Genomic DNA, 17,038 nt, shown 5'->3' on the forward strand with positions numbered 1-17,038 from the left:
CTTGCTTTGTAAGGCCTTCTATGTCTTTGGACAAGTTTGACCCTTTAGTAGAATCAATTATATGATTCAATCTTCTAGAAACTTCTTCTAGAAGAGCTATTATAGTGTTATTTTGTCCTATAATGACTGTGTGTACAGGGTCTACTTCTGAAGTAGGTTTTTTATAACCTACCGGAGGAGAGTTTGTAATTTTTTCTACAGCCGTTAGGGCTGCTTTGTAATCAGAGCCTAGAAATGGCTGTATGTTATCCATTAAAAATTAAAAACACAAAAATAAGAAAGCAGTGTTGTGGCAGTAAAACAGCATGTAAAACGGAAAAGCAGTAGTAGGAGATAAAAGGCAGGAATCTACGGAATACACTGTAGAGTAATACTTATAAAGAATATAAATAATCATAAGGCTTAAAAACTCTTTTTTTTTCTTTTTTTTCTTTTTTAAATTTCTGACATCGTATACCTCAACTGCGAGCTAAGGGGTTGTTGTACCCAAGTGCTGTTTAGCACTCCTCTTAATATATACCCCGAAGTTATATGCCCACTACAAGCAATATAACCCAGAATACGAGCAGTGTTTGATTGTTTCTAGTCAGATCTAAAACAAAATTTACAAAAACATATTAACAAGAAAATATTCATGTAAAGAGTGTCGCAATATGCAAAGTATTCCTCAACCCACAAAGGCAGATCACTTGGGACTTATGGCTCTGTTGGCTCTCCTGGCCTTAACCTGCCCGATCTACAAAGGGTATCCTAATGAATACAAGCCACTTCAATTACACAAATATTCATAAGACTTCCAAGAAAAACCTGGGTGTTGTATATCAACTAAATCTTCTAATCTTCTAATGTTAGTTGTTCTTTGTCTATTTAAGAATCTATCTAAGATTCCTGGGTGTTGTATAAGATTTTGACTTCTAGTCTGGTGTTCCCTTAATCTTCTGGGGATTCCGGGGAATCTTTGTGTGCTACTAGGTTCTGTTGTACTATTCATATTAACACTATCAGCTTGTGTTTGTGTAGACGTATTAGTTTGTGTTATCATTACAAACTATTATCATTGTTTGAAGTAGGTGTTGCATTGGTACTTGCAGCTTTTGTGTCTTTTTTAGTTGTAACCTTGATAAATTTTTGTGTATTTTTAGAAGTTGTTTTTATATGTGTATGTGTTCCTAAAGATAATTTTGATACTTGCTTTGTAAGGCCTTCTATGTCTTTGGACAAGTTTGACCCTTTAGTAGAATCAATTATATGATTCAATCTTCTAGAAACTTCTTCTAGAAGAGCTATTATAGTGTTATTTTGTCCTATAATGACTGTGTGTACAGGGTCTACTTCTGAAGTAGGTTTTTTATAACCTACCGGAGGAGAGTTTGTAATTTTTTCTACAGCCGTTAGGGCTGCTTTGTAATCAGAGCCTAGAAATGGCTGTATGTTATCCATTAAAAATTAAAAACACAAAAATAAGAAAGCAGTGTTGTGGCAGTAAAACAGCATGTAAAACGGAAAAGCAGTAGTAGGAGATAAAAGGCAGGAATCTACGGAATACACTGTAGAGTAATACTTATAAAGAATATAAATAATCATAAGGCTTAAAAACTCTTTTTTTTTCTTTTTTTTCTTTTTTAAATTTCTGACATCGTATACCTCAACTGCGAGCTAAGGGGTTGTTGTACCCAAGTGCTGTTTAGCACTCCTCTTAATATATACCCCGAAGTTATATGCCCACTACAAGCAATATAACCCAGAATACGAGCAGTGTTTGATTGTTTCTAGTCAGATCTAAAACAAAATTTACAAAAACATATTAACAAGAAAATATTCATGTAAAGAGTGTCGCAATATGCAAAGTATTCCTCAACCCACAAAGGCAGATCACTTGGGACTTATGGCTCTGTTGGCTCTCCTGGCCTTAACCTGCCCGATCTACAAAGGGTATCCTAATGAATACAAGCCACTTCAATTACACAAATATTCATAAGACTTCCAAGAAAAACCATGTTCTGATACCAGAAAAAGAGGGAGAAAGATAAAAGGGAAAGAGAAACAACAAAAGATAAAAACATAATTGATACTAGGACTTCAATTTTAGAAATCCGAGTAAATAACCTAGAAGAAAAAAGCCTCCTTCTAGAACAAAGATTCCAAGATACTGTTAGCTAATAATGAAGAATATATGATAAAAAAAGCGTACTACAGTATGCTGATAACACTTCCGAAGCATATAAAAATGGTGACATATAAAAATGGTGACATATTCATAATCAGCATGCCTGTTGCAAGGGTAGCACTTCTGAGAAGACTCTAATGGATTCCCCTCTGACACATTTGATAGAGTTAGGGACATTTGGAACTGAAATCCCTCCTCCAGAAATCTCAAGAAGACGGCACTGTTTCTCATCCACAAATATCAACCTTGAACCCTTCTTAAAGTTGTCAAAATCTATGTCTTGTGTTATGTCAAAACCCAGCCCAATTGAGTCTATGGCTTTCTGGGCTGCATTCAAGCTCGAAACTTTCGGTGCCATTACTAAATTTGAAGGTAGAGAACATGCAAACAAGGCAAAAGTTGAAGGATGAGAGGAAACTATCACACACTGGATTAAGACCAAGCCAAGTCAACACGGACAAAGACTCGGTTTTTAACAGACAATAACTTCGTAAGAAATTTCATACATCATTTACCAGAAACTGGGACCGTTATTTGGCTTTCAGAAAACCGTAGGAAGTAGCAAGGAAGCAGGGTACTTACGAGGAGACACCAATTGAACCATATTACAATTTGAAAGAGTCTAATGATGCGTAATTAGAGGCGTAACTCCATCTTTCTAATCCAGTTTATCTTAGTGTAAAGCTTAAATATGGTTTTAGTTCTAGAATTTTGATTTAACTTTAGAATTTATTCCTGACCGAACTTTAATATATTTGTTTTCTAAACTTCACAGATAATTGAATATAGTTTTTTTTAACTTAATTATTTTAATTTTTTTAAACATTGAACATATCTTTTAGTTGATATTAAATCAGAAATATGTAAAATTGTGTAAATAAGTTTATTATTAACATGAAACACATTCGACATATAAAAAAATTGATATAATTAAGTTAAAATAATTATATAAATTCATTTTTAAAGTTGAGAGACTAAAATGAAGTAAAAAAAGAAACCAATTCTAATTTTAAATCAAAATTTAGGGATTAAAAATATATTTAATTATAAAATATTTATAAAAAAAACTACGGTTTAAATTTTAATATTAATAAAAATATTAGTTATGTTCCTTAATTTATGGGCTTTAATTATAAAAGGTTGTGTCAAATTTAGAGTTGACGTGAGGAGTGAAAATGGTTAGGTCTTGGTAAGAAGAATATAAGAAATAACTTTTGTATTCTTATGAAATTAAACCTTTTCGAAATAAAAAAAGTGTTATTTTTCACACTTCAACGTCAATAATAAAGCCTTGTATTAATAAAAACCTAACGTCAAAGTATTAGGATATATAGTTGCACATAAGAATCTAATGTGAAAGCATATGAATGGAAAACCACACACAAAAATGTTAAAATAGTTATGATAGAAACCAATAAGTACTTCTGATAAAATATTGAAACTAAACCGATAAAAAAAATCTGAAAATCCTTCTAAAAGTTGAAAACTGGTAAAAATTATTATCTTCTAGATTCTTCTGATTTACCATTTTACAGTTAAAAATAAATTTTATTCGAAAATAGAAAATTAAATCAAACTAAATCATACTGTTTATCATACTTAAATTTAGTATTATATACATAATATTTCTAGAAATTTATTTATGATATATTTATATTTATTTTAAAAAGATAATTAATTTGTAAGATATTTTTTACCTACATTACTTTATAAACGAATATGAGATCAAATTTAAATTATTATATAAAGTTAAAATATTTTATTGATATTTGTATTTGTTTGAAAATCTCAACTAAAATTCCATATTTTAAGTGATCTTAATTGGATTCTTGTTTACGAGAATGTGTAATAATTAAATAATTTTTATTAATATTATACCAATCGTGTTAGATATGTGTTATGTGTAAACTTCAAAAAATTGGAGAAAAATATCTCGTTTGTTGTCCAATGATAACTAAAAAATAACACTATGTAAAAAATTTTAAAACACATATATTTTAGTTTTCAGAAATAACTTTGGAAAAGATAATTGATTATCAATGTGAAACAATATTTTCAGAAAATACTTTGAAATAATCTATTATCAGCAATAGATTATCTCTTACAATTGTAACTTATTGGTTTTTGAGCTTCTTAACCTAATTTTGGAAAATCTATTTATAGAGCATTAAATCCTTTTTGAAAATAACATTAAGTATCAGAAGTTTTGTGTTGTGCAAATAAACTGTCTGAGTGTTTTGAAGATAGACTTTGAAATACTTAATGTGGGTATGAGTGTTTTGAAGATGGACTTTGAAATACTTAATGTGGGTATAGATAACTTTCACCAAGTTAGTTTTTGAAAAAAATCTAGTGTGGGTAGAGCCATAAGTTTCACCAAGTGAGTTTTTGGAAGATTGAGTGTTGTTATTGTTGTTAGGAATCCAAATGTGAGTCTAAGTTTCACATTGGCTAGAAATGAGGAAGTAGAGCAGTTTTTTGTTGAGAGTGGTGTCAGTGCCTTATGTATTTGGGCTCAGGTCTCATTGGTGTTTGTTCTCCTCAGTGAAACCCCCTCTGTAAACACTAACAAGTGGTATCAGAGCCGATAGTTAAGACCGGCTCAAGTGCAGTATGGTCCTAGTATCGAAAGTCTTCCTGACAAGGGTTCTAGGTAAGCGTGCCCCATTAATAAAAGAACGACGGTACAGAAAAGGACAAAAAATGAGTACTCGTGGTTGGGAATGCTTCCGCTGAAGGGAGAGTGTACCAATGTGATTGAAGGGACTCACCCTTGAGAGAGATTGTTAGGAATCTAAGTGTGAGTCTAAGTCCCACATTGGTTAGAAATGAGAAAGTAGAACACTATATAAAAATAAAGACCCATAAACCCATTGTCTTAAGGTTTTGGGTTGAGAGTGGTGTTAATGTCTCATGTGATTGGACTCAGGTCCTATTGGTGTTTGTTCTCTGATGAAACTCCCTGGTTAAACCTAACAATTGTTACTAGGAAAGTTATTTATCCTTTGTGACTCAAAATAAGTATACGAAATCAGTATAAAACCTTCCACTCTTGGTGACAATCCTAATGATAATCAATGATGTTGTAGTTCCTCTTAACTGTGATGAGGTTGTGTATCACTTACTGAATCCCTCACAGCAAACCTAAGCTCAAAACATGAATTTGATCCTGTCTACCGTTCAGAACATGTTAAGGTAAGTTTGTTTTGACCCCTTTTCAGGCATGCTTGTGTTAATCATTTTCATTGTAAATTGAGTCTCCATTACAACTTTGCCTTATAGGATGAAATAAATCCAGAAGATAAGAAGAGAGTACACTTCTTAGAAACTTTACTTGGAACAGAAGAGGGAGGTGAAGAAATACCAAAAGAAAAACTTCAAAAGAAGAAACTGCTAAGATCAGTCTTGGGTGGTGCAGCTGCTGTTGGTTTGTTATTCATGATTTTGCAATTAAGGTTTGTGTTTGGCCCTTTTTTGTGTTTTACAGGTAATGCTGGTTTAGTGAGTGCATTGATTTGACGTTTTTGTCTTTTGTTTGATAGGAGGAAGGGCGGGGAAAAGGCTGCACAACCAAGTATGGCATCTAGTCATAATATAGGAAAAGAGAAGATTCAGAAAAAATCTGACAGGAAAGTAAAGAGAAGTACTAAAAAGGGGGTTTATCCAGCTGAAAAGATTAATTTAAAGTGATTAAGATTTTGGCCTCTTATGTTCAAATAGTGATAATGGTTGCATAAGGTAATAGTTTCAACTTTGGAACCTCGCTGGTTACACATTTGAGTTAACTGAAGCTATATACAAACACGACACTGCATGGCCAAATTACAAAATATGACACTGAAACACTGCGTACACAAATATACAGCTTCAGTTATATATAATTACCTCACACATATTTATTGATAATTAAGATTTACATATCCAACATCTAAAACAAGAATGTTAAAATTGGTCTTATTTTTTCCTTCCTGATAAATGAAATATACATTCCTTATATTGTTTTAATGTAGATCCATACATTTGTTTTTTTATATTTTTAATAAAATGGTACTTATATCCAACATTTTACTTAAAATATTATATTCATTAAAAAAGTAGAAGAATAATTATGAAAATTTAAAATGTTAAAATGTAAAAATCAAAGATTTTTATTTTTTTTTTCTAGATGTTGCTACTACATAGTGTTGGTTGATGTTAATAAAAGGGTCAAATTAAATTTGAAAATATAGTATATTTGAGGGTTAAAATAAAATAGACTTTCGTGTGATTTATGTTGCAAGATAAAATTCTTCCATCGTAGATTTTGCTTAGGTGAAATAAGATACTTAGTATAACGTGTGTAGGTCGTGAAAAGGAAGTGGAAACTATCACTCGTGTGTAGGTTGTCTGTAACGAGTCTTTTTTTTTTTTTTTGGTATTTGTAGTGTTATTTTGCTTCTTAACAAAACGGCACATGCCATCACATAACATATGGGTTAACTCCAAATTACAATAACTATTTTAAAAATAATACAAGGACTGAATTACCAAGTGAGAATTTTTACTATAAAAGAATAAAAGTGAATAACAGGTTCATGGTTACTATATGAAATCATAAAAGCTTATGATTAAAACATAAAATCATGCTACTTTTTAAGGTGAAACACCCATATATGATATACATTTCTTTCACCTTTGTATACAAACACTCATCGCATTTGATAGTATACGTATACTTACTATATCGTTTAAGAACTTACCACATCACATTAAATTATTCTTTTATTCGCATAGGTTGTTTCCAGAGCAAGTCTTTCTGGTGAGCAGGGTAAAATATATCTGCTTTAAGTATTCACTATTTTCCTTTGTTGTGCAAAGTGAATATGAAGCTTCTATGAAGTGTTTTAATGCTCACTCCACTTCCATTTGAAGTCAAACGTTGCATGGTTGCAATGGAAGGTAGAGTGATCATTAAACACTTATGTTAAGCACTTCTGTGAAGCTTCAGTTTCACTTTACATAACAAACGATAATAGTGAATACTTAACAAGGAGATATATTTTGCCATGCTCAACAGAAAGCCTTGCCCCAGACACAACCCAATATCCAGGAGTATCTTCTGGCCCTCTCATCATTTCGGTTGTGTCAACAAACCTTTGAAGCTTTGGTGTGTGAACTGGTGCAGGGCGCACAGAAGAATATGTATTTGAACCAATGGTTTTATCACCTGGCTTTGGAAGGCCCCTCTGTCCCTCTCTTGAAATGAATGCTAAGATGCCACCAGATTTGATGCTAAACTGGCCAAGACTGGAGGATTGATCCCATTCAGGTGGCTTCTGCAGAATGGCACCGATTACTTTGGAGAAACGCAGCCTCAGAAGGAGACACTTCTTTTCAACTTGTAACTGAGCTCCTGTCACAATTGAAACACTATCATCTGACTCAACTGGAGCAGTACACACGTATGAAAAAGAGTTCCATTTAACTTTCTTATGCAAGTTGCAGTTATATGAGTCACAAGATAAGTAAGTATTTGCGTTGTCAGAAAGTGGTAAGGACTTTGGTAGAGAAGCCAGATGCTGAAGGTGAATGGCCAACCGGTTGCTTCTTCTCCCTTCCAATTGTAATCTTAGCCCAACTACTGGTCTATTCCCTACATCTACCTGCAATCAAGGAAAAGGAACCAAGATTATCAAATTCATTATTGTATAATGTATACAAACCATAAATCTCCTAAGTTGTCAATGTTTACTAGTATGTTAGTACTCGAGTGACGGAACTAAGATCCTAAGTCAATGAGAACAATTAGAAACTATTTGAATCTTAATTCAATAACCTTTTAAAGTAAAAGTAAAGAATCAGGGGACAAATATATAAGATGAGCGAGAGCAAAATATTTTTTTTTTCAGATATTTAGTAATAATTTTAACAAAATCCAGAAGTACACTTGCACGTCTTCATGTACACGTAGGTCTACTACCGCCACCGTCATTGCCACTGCCACCGAGTATTTCTACTCTATCAATATGTATGTAAAATGCAGAGTTGGTGTTTACTACCACAAGGGTCGTATTAGAAACAGAATGTCACTGCTCTAACATAACTAAATCATGAACAATGATGTTCCACATTAACCTAGTCTAGACAGAAAAACACCAACATCGTGCATATTCAACAAATATGTAGAGAAACTACTCGTGCCTTCTTTATGTTGTTTATAATAGAACAAAAGAAAAACCAGAATAAGGTACATCTTTTTCTGCTCACTGTTTATAAAACACCGAAAGCATGGGAACCCTTCAACTCATAAAATGTACATAAAAACTGTAAGATGGAAAACTTACCGGAATGGTGTTTACGTAAAGCTTGGGACCCAAGATACTGAATCTAAGACAGGTGTTCTCTTGATTCTTCGAACGAGAACCAAGGCGAATCTCACTAAGTACAGGTGCCCATTGTCTTGGTAGCTGAAACTCACAAAACTGATGAAGGTCTTCAATTGGAGGTTTATCTGTTTCAGCAATCACAGTTTATGCGCAGGTTCAGCTACTTCAGTTTCAGAAAGAGAATATCATAGAAAAACTCAATTTACTAGTATGCTTGACAAAACAAAGGAAAGTGGTGAATGTCCCCTTTAAAGAGCAAATTCTTACTACTGTGAAATATTTGTGCAACAAAACAAATAAAATAATTGCTTACAACGGAGATAGAGATTTATGGCATGGCTCACAAATCCACTTCCACGGATGCTTCTCAAAAGGGATGTCAGAGGGAGAAGGAACAGTGATATTACATCAGGTTCCGAATCAATAGTATCCAACCATTCATCATGATACATTGTTTGATTGCTTCCACCCCTCCTACTATGTATCATAACAAGATTCTGCAAACCCAGTTGAGAGAATTTATGAATAATCAATGTGGTTAGGAAATTTAAAACCCTTTTTGTTTGTAGCATCCGTTGCATTGCAAGAGAGGGACTTTGGCACAAATGTATTAACGGAGCATAACAGACCAAGCATTTCTCATTATACTGGAAATTGAATATTTTTGCTGTGACATTATTAGTAACATTACACTATTTATTCCATAAAAGGACACTGACACCGTAGAATTCTATATAGAATTTAAAATTTCAAGACGAGTTATTTCATTTTAAGATAAAAAGAGATAATTCATGGTAGTATGGTACTAAAGGATGGTCAAAGCATTCTGTGAAGCTAGACAGACACAAAATGACAACTATTATGATATTTATTTTCTATTTCGAACTAAAAAATTCCAGAACGACTAAATCAAGTTAATAAAGAAGTATAATGACACCTCTTTTTCTTTACTGAAGTCTTCAGAAGCCTGGCAATGATTGTCTGCAGAATCCTTGAACTTCGTGTCAGCTGTATCCTTCAAAAGTTTCTGAATACTAGTAGGTCCAAGATATGATGTATCCCCTTGTCTAAGATATAAAACATCCTTCCCTCCCATGCTCACCCCAACTATCACATGAGTTCCAAAACGTTCTATAAACCTTGCATGAATCAGTAGAAAAATTTTATCATTCTGAACATACAGTTATGCAATGTAAATCGTTTCATTCAAGACATCCCTTCATAACTTGATAATTGAAGAATTAACACAGCAGAGTATGAGGAGATTTATGAAATATACAGATTGAAATTTATGATGTGATTAAAGACATTGTTTATCTACTTGATGCATTATATCTGGTGAAGGAAAGCATAACATGTAGTCTCTAAATAGATTGAAATTAACAAAAAAAAAAGGTTTGAACTAGTATTGATTGGGTGAGTGGTAATGAATGAGCTAAAAATACCTAACATGATCGTAAAAGTATGTTGAAACGGTAAACACTGCAAGAGAAGCTCATAATTTCTGGGTCAAAACACTTCTCATACATGGAGTAGTAACTTGTTACACCATACTACTACAAGGCCTCAAAGTCTTACCTTGCCAAGGCCTCAGGGTCCCACGACGATGGCACTGCTTCTTTGACATGATCAAGGAGTTCACCATGATACTTTTCTAATTCAATGGCATAGCGTTTGATGAACCAACCATCATAAGCAAGAGACTTGATAGAAGTCAAATCCTTTATACCTCGACTGGACAACCCAAATGAAGCACTGAAATGACCCGATGCAGTTCGTCCACCAAGGCACATTTCCTGGTTGAAGTGCTCCAACATCTGAAACACAGGATAGGATCACAAAAATTAACATCACAGCATTGCCAATAGCAACAAACAACTCCATTTCTAACATACCCTTCTATTGCATTCTCTAGTATTGGCTAAACAAGAAGTAAAAGCAACAAATTTTCGTAACATCTAACAAATTTCAGCTAGTAATGAAGAATATATGATAAAAAAAAGCGTACTACAGTATGCTGATAACACTTCCGAAGCATATAAAAATGGTGACATATTCATAATCAGCATGCCTGTTGCAAGGGTAGCACTTCTGAGAAGACTCTAATGGATTCCCCTCTGACACATTTGATAGAGTTAGGGACATTTGGAACTGAAATCCCTCCTCCAGGAATCTCAAGAAGACGGCACTGTTTCTCATCCACAAATATCAACCTTGAACCCTTCTTAAAGTTGTCAAAACCTATGTCTTGTGTTATGTCAAAACCCAGCCCAATTGAGTCTATGGCTTTCTGAGCTGCTTCCAAGCTCGAAACTTTTGGTGCCATTACTAAATTTGAAGGTAGAGAACATGAAAGCAAGGCAAAAGTTGAAGGATAAGAGGAAACTATCACACACTGGATTAAGACCAAGCCAAGTCAACACGGACAAAGACTCAGTTTTTAACAGACAATAACTTCGTAAGAAGTTTCATACATCATTTACCAGAAACTGGGACCGTTGATTTGGCTTTCAGAAAACCGTAGGAAGTAGCCAGGAAGAAGGGTACTTACGAGGAGACACCAATTGAACCATACTACAATTTGAAAGAGTCTACTAATTATGCATAATTAGAGGCTTAATTCCATCTTACTAATCTAGTTTAACTTTAATTTAAACATGATAGTAATAATATAAGTTTATTTATCTAAAATAAGTAATTTTGGTAGATAGAAAAAAATGGTATTCAAATTTTTATTAGTACTTTTAAGGTTAAAATACTCCGTTGGTTCTCGTTTTTGTTGCAGAATCTCAATTTGATCCTCGTATTTTTATTAGTCTCAATTAGGTCCTCATTTTTGTAAATTAGTATCAATTAGGTCATTTCCGTTAGTAGAAAACTAACACCGTTAAGTAGGTACCACGTGTCAACTCCTCGTTTTTTTGAATTTTTTATTTTTATTTTGATTTTTTTTTTAAATATTTATGCCACGTGTCACTTCTGTAATGTGTCACGTCTCAATCTAATATGGTGACACGTGTCAAATTAATGTATGAATCTTAATTTGGTCCTCATATTTGTTAAATTGATTTGATTTGAGTTCCAATTTTTTTTTTAAATTTTCAATTTCGGACACTCCAAATTTAGACCAAATTTTACTTTTATATAATGTTATCATTATTTTTATTAAAATTGATATTTTTATTAAATATTTTAATAATATTAATTATATTTAATATTAAAATTTTAAATATATTTATTTTAATTTTTTATAAAATTATTTTAAAATTTTAAATTTGAATTTATAAAATTGTTATTTTTAAGCCAACTCTAAAATATTGTTGATATTGAATATTATACAAATATTTCAAATATAAATTTATTAATTTATATATTTATAATTTTAAAATAAAATTAAATAAAGTTTAATGTAAAATATAAATTTAAATAAATTAAATGTTGTTAAAAATATGTTATAGAAATATCACTTGTAATAAAAGTATCATCATTACATTTATAAAAAAATTAAATTTGTTCTAAATTTGGAGCATATGAAATTAAAATTATTTTAAAAAAATTTGGGACTGAAATCAAATCAAATTAACAAAAGGACCAAATTGAGATTCATACATTAATTTGACACGTGTCACCATATTAGATTGACACGTGGCATATTACAGAAGTGACACATGGCATAAATATTTAAAAAAAATTCAAAAATTCAAAAAAAAATTCAAAAAAACGAGAAGCTGACACGTGGTACTTACTTAACGGTGTAAGTTCTCTACTAACGAAAATGACCTAATTGATACTAATTTACAAAAATAAGGACCTATTTGAGACTAATAAAAATACAAAAACTAAATTGAGATTTTGCTACAAAAACGAGGACCAACGGAGTATTTTAACCTACTTTTAAACTTTGATTTTAATTTTTTTTATTATGTTACTGTAGTTAGTGTTTTATCTATTTTTTTTTATCTCGTTAGTTTATTTGTTTTCTTTTCTCTATCCTGGTTACCAGTTTGTAATATTCTGACAATTATTGCGTTGTCTATTTTTAATTTTAATTTAAATATTTATAAGTAAACAAGTTGATAAAATTCAAATTTATAAAGAAAAATAAGTTGTAATAATATATGAAAAATGTATATCAAATGATAAAATGTATTTAATTAAATTATAATATTTTTTTATGAAAAGGAAGGAAACACAAAAGAATCACAAAAACATAAAATGTAAAATAATTGTGGTCATCCATTACTTTCAAAAGAATTATATTACTTTACTCAGACAAAGTATCTTCATAATTCTTTTTAAAATCTTATCTTAATTTTGAAATAGTAAAAAATTAGAAATAAAGTTAAATATTGAAAGTGATATGCTTTCTTCATTTGAATTTTAAATGCTTTATATACTTATTCAGATTTGTTTAAGAAATAATAATAAAAAAGGCTTGATTGATAAGATATTTATAGAAGAACTTCACAGAAAGTTTGAAATTTTAATATTAATAAAAATATTAGTTATGTTCCTTAATTTATGTGCTCTAATTATAAAAGGTTTTATCAAATTTAGAGTTGATATCAACAGTCAAAATGGTTAGGTCTTTGTAAGAAGAATATGAGAAATAACTTTTGTATTCTTATGAAATTAAATCTTTTTGAAATAAAAATGTGTTATTTTTCACACTTCAACATCAATAATAAAGCCTTATTAACAAAAAACTAACGTCAAAGTATTAGGATAGTTGCACATAAAGAATCTAATGTGAAAGCATATGAATAAAAAACCACACACAAAAATGTTAAAAGGTAATGATAGAACCAATAAGTACTTTTGATAAAATATTGAAACTAAACTGATAAAAAAAATCTGACAATCCTTCTAAGAGTTGAAAACTGGTCAAAATTATTATCTTTTAGATTTTTCTGATTTACCATTTTAGAATTAAATTTAAATTTTAATCCAAAATAGAAAAGTAAATCAAACTAAACCAAGCTGTTTATTATACTTAAATTTAGTATTATATTAATAATATTTCTAGAAATTTATTTATAATATATGTATATTTATTTAAACAAGATAATTAATTTGTAAGATATTTTTTACCTTTATCAGCAAATATGAGATCAAATTTAAATTATAAGTTAAAATATTTCCTTAGTATTTATATTTGTCCAAAAATCTTAATGTATATTTTGAGTGATATTGACTTTTATTTCCGGAAATGTGTAATAATTAGGTCATTAATATTATATTAATTGTGTTAAATATGTGTCATCTGTTATTCTCAAAACTGGAGAAAATATCATAGTTGTTGTCATTGACAACCAAAAACAGAATACTATGTAAAAATTTTCAAAACACATTTTTTAATTTTCATAAATAACTTTGGAAAGGATAAATAATGTTTTCAAAAAATACTTTGGAATAATCAATAATCGATTATCTCTAGTAGATGCAACTTGGTTTTTCAATTTCTTAACCTAATTTTGAAAAATCTATTTATAAATCACTCAACCAGTTTCGAGAATAACGTTAGTATTGTAAATTTTTTATTGTGTTTGTTAGGAAAGATGTTCATCCTCTGTTACTCAAAAAAATATTCTTTATCTCTTGTGTTATCAATAAATGTTTATTATAAATCCTTTAACTCTTTTATTTTTTACTGTATTGTAGTTTATTTCAGTGATTCATTAAGTTAATCTTTCTATTTAAGATATTAACAAGTTAGCTGTATGGAAACCAATATAAATATTTTTGTCAATCTTCTCTTTTCCTTCTATTTTATTAATCTGCAAACATTTTAAAGAAAATATTATTTAATTAAAATGATAAATTTAGAAAACAAAAAATTAAAATATTAACTTTTATTAATTAAACCAATTTACATCTCTCTGTCCTACTCAAAACATTCCACTATGCCATTTTATCAAAAGATAAAGTCACTCTGAGAAAATTTTACCATACTCCAGAGTGTAGTAAAACAAGTCATGCATATTAAATAATTTGTCAAAAATATCTTAAATCAATACTTTATAAAAAAACATTCTCAAACTTATGTAAATGCAAGAAGAATCATCAACTATAAAATACGTTCAACAACTCTATATAAGATTTTTATGAAGAAAACGAATATTGACGACTTTGAGAAGACGAAACTAATGTAAAACAACAAGACTCTCGATAATAACTTGCAAAAAAAATTAGTGTACCGATCTTTTATAGTCATAAGAAAGAACACTATTTTGTTCTTTAATGAAGTGGAAGAAAAAACTTAGACCTTGTATTGAAAAACTTATAATATTTGCATTGGAATCAAGTTACATTGAACTGGGCTTCTTCTATTTTGGATTCCCACCAAACAAATCCATAGGTTCAACTGGATATTAACCCCACCATCACCATGCATTCACACCAATATTTCAAACTTTTTTTTTCATAATAAATATTTCTAAATATTTAAATTCTTTCATTTTTATGATATAACTTTTTTGAAAAAAATGTATGATTTAGAATTTAAGGTTTCGAATTTTTAGACCGAAAAATGCTAAATAAAACTTGAAGCTCAATCGCATTTTTGTGTTGAACACTCTGTTTTTCCTCATCTAAGAAGTTCAGAACTTAACTAAGACATTGAAATATAATAATATCACTTTAAACTGCTATTTTAAAATTTTGATGTCCCTTCTAATCTTGACTTTGGTAAAACTCGTGTTATTATGTTTAACTACACTTCGCCGCTTAATAAAAAAAAAATTCTTTTGTGTACATCTCAATATTTTTTTCATTCAAGTTTCTGCTTCAACACAGAACAATATATACTTGACCATGAAGCATTGATTTCTCATTTGTTTTTTTTTTATAGTAATAATAATAATAATATGTATTACATATTAAATAATTATATCATTGAAAACATCCATTATGACAAATCATTATACGATAAAACGATCCTATTATCATCCGAAATGTTAAAATAAAATATCCATTTATCGGATATTAAAATTAGGTTCCTAACCATTTTGGTCCAATCATAAACTCCCACATAGAAACAAACTAATGTTTTATATAAATTAAAGATTGAGATTTTTTTTTCTACACTTGATTTATATATTTTTGTCAATGATAAAAAGGATTAAGTAATATTTATTTCATCTTATATGATTTATTATTATTATTATATTTATTAAGGCATGTGTTGATTAATGAAATGAGGTATAGCAGCCGTACTCGAACTTTGACTTTTCTAGAAACAAAGTTAGCTGTATATATCCCTTTCATTACCAACCACTCTGTGGGATACATTTATTCACATCATCATAAAATTGCTTTATATACTTTTATTTTCCACTAAAAATATATATTCAATTTTTTATACAATCACTACCACTTTTTTTACAGCTTAATTTGTTTAAATAATGCTTATTTGCATAATGAATCGGCAGGTTTTCTAAAAGCTTAATAAATAAAAGTTAGTTGTTATTAACGTTATTCAAATTATTTATAATTAAAAAAAAACTTATCTCGATTTCGACCTAAATCGACAGATATTATTAAGAATAATGACAGCGTTCCTAATATATTGTCTGTTTTGGAGTGTTTGAATTTCATCACGATTTTATTTTTAAAAAACGCTTCGAAAAATGAAAAGAGATAGAAGTATGTAAACTTTGTTTGATCTTGACCGTAAATGATGTAGAATTTATTGGATATATCGGAAGAAACTTAGGTTTTAATTTTATTTAATATAAAATATTTGTTTCATATTTTTAACATATGTGTCGGAATAATAATTTAGTAGGGAAATCCTGGGACACTTGCTGTACAAATCATGGATTGGTGTCAACTAACAGCGTCAAACCGTCAAATAAGTACGACAATCTTATTGAATGTTACACTTTTCGATCAAAGATGCATATAAAAATCATTCAAGTTTAACAATTAAAAAAAATAAAATATTTTTCTAATTTCCATGTGATTTCTATGTAAAGGAATCGCAGAGGAAAACCCCATATGTATTTATATTCTATGGTGTGAATCCTAAGTCTTCTTCCTATGCACAAAACCCACCAATGAAAGAAAACTAGTTGCAAAGTTGACATCAAACTCTATTTGGTTTAATAGTATTATCAAAGAAAATTGTATGCTTCTACTTTTAGTTTTATAATTCCAAATTGGATTTCTTTTGCACTGAACCTATGTGCAGGAAAATCTGGGCATGCAATAAATTATTTTTTTGCAAACAATTTATTTTATTTCTTTGACTTTATTTATTGCTCACCTTCTTTTCTAAACTCATGCACGGTGACTTAAGCCATGACCAAGTATAAAAATTAGTTTACTTATAGTTTTGGTTAAAATTCAAAATTCAAGTGAACGGTCACTGTGTGTAAGGTTTGAGAAAAAAATGGAAACATTCAAGTATAGCTTCCAAGTTGTTATTTAATTTAATAAAATACTAAGGTAAAGAAATAATGAGGAATAAGCCTATACTTAGAAGATTAAAAAAGTTTTCGTTTTC

The 17,038-nt window shown here is 30.0% G+C and overlaps 1 protein-coding gene and 1 long non-coding RNA gene across 3 annotated transcripts; one reads left to right on the forward strand and one right to left on the reverse strand.

Annotated features, from left to right (window-relative positions):
- The first annotated feature begins 5,452 nt into the window (after positions 1–5,452).
- Positions 5,453–7,419, forward strand: LOC114178721. The gene is made up of 3 exons (XR_003603367.1): positions 5,453–5,622; positions 5,710–5,905; positions 7,332–7,419. It is a non-coding gene; the product is annotated as an uncharacterized LOC114178721 (long non-coding RNA).
- On the reverse strand, positions 6,687–11,052 carry LOC114178720 (MACPF domain-containing protein At4g24290-like). 2 transcript variants are annotated; one of them, XM_028064777.1, is made up of 6 exons: positions 10,604–11,052; positions 10,111–10,349; positions 9,470–9,671; positions 8,846–9,029; positions 8,491–8,657; positions 6,687–7,809 (listed from the first exon to the last, which is right to left on the reverse strand). In XM_028064777.1, exons 1-6 carry the CDS (start codon positions 10,856–10,858, stop codon positions 7,162–7,164), a joined length of 1,695 nt encoding a protein of 564 aa, XP_027920578.1. In that variant the 5' UTR covers positions 10,859–11,052; the 3' UTR covers positions 6,687–7,161. The 2 variants fall into 2 exon arrangements, with proteins under 2 accessions (XP_027920578.1, XP_027920579.1); XM_028064778.1 differs by having other exon boundaries at positions 10,541–10,812.
- Positions 11,053–17,038: the final 5,986 nt, after the last annotated feature.

This window comes from Vigna unguiculata, chromosome 3, assembly GCF_004118075.2.
Source record: "Vigna unguiculata cultivar IT97K-499-35 chromosome 3, ASM411807v1, whole genome shotgun sequence".
NCBI lineage: Eukaryota > Viridiplantae > Streptophyta > Magnoliopsida > Fabales > Fabaceae > Vigna > Vigna unguiculata.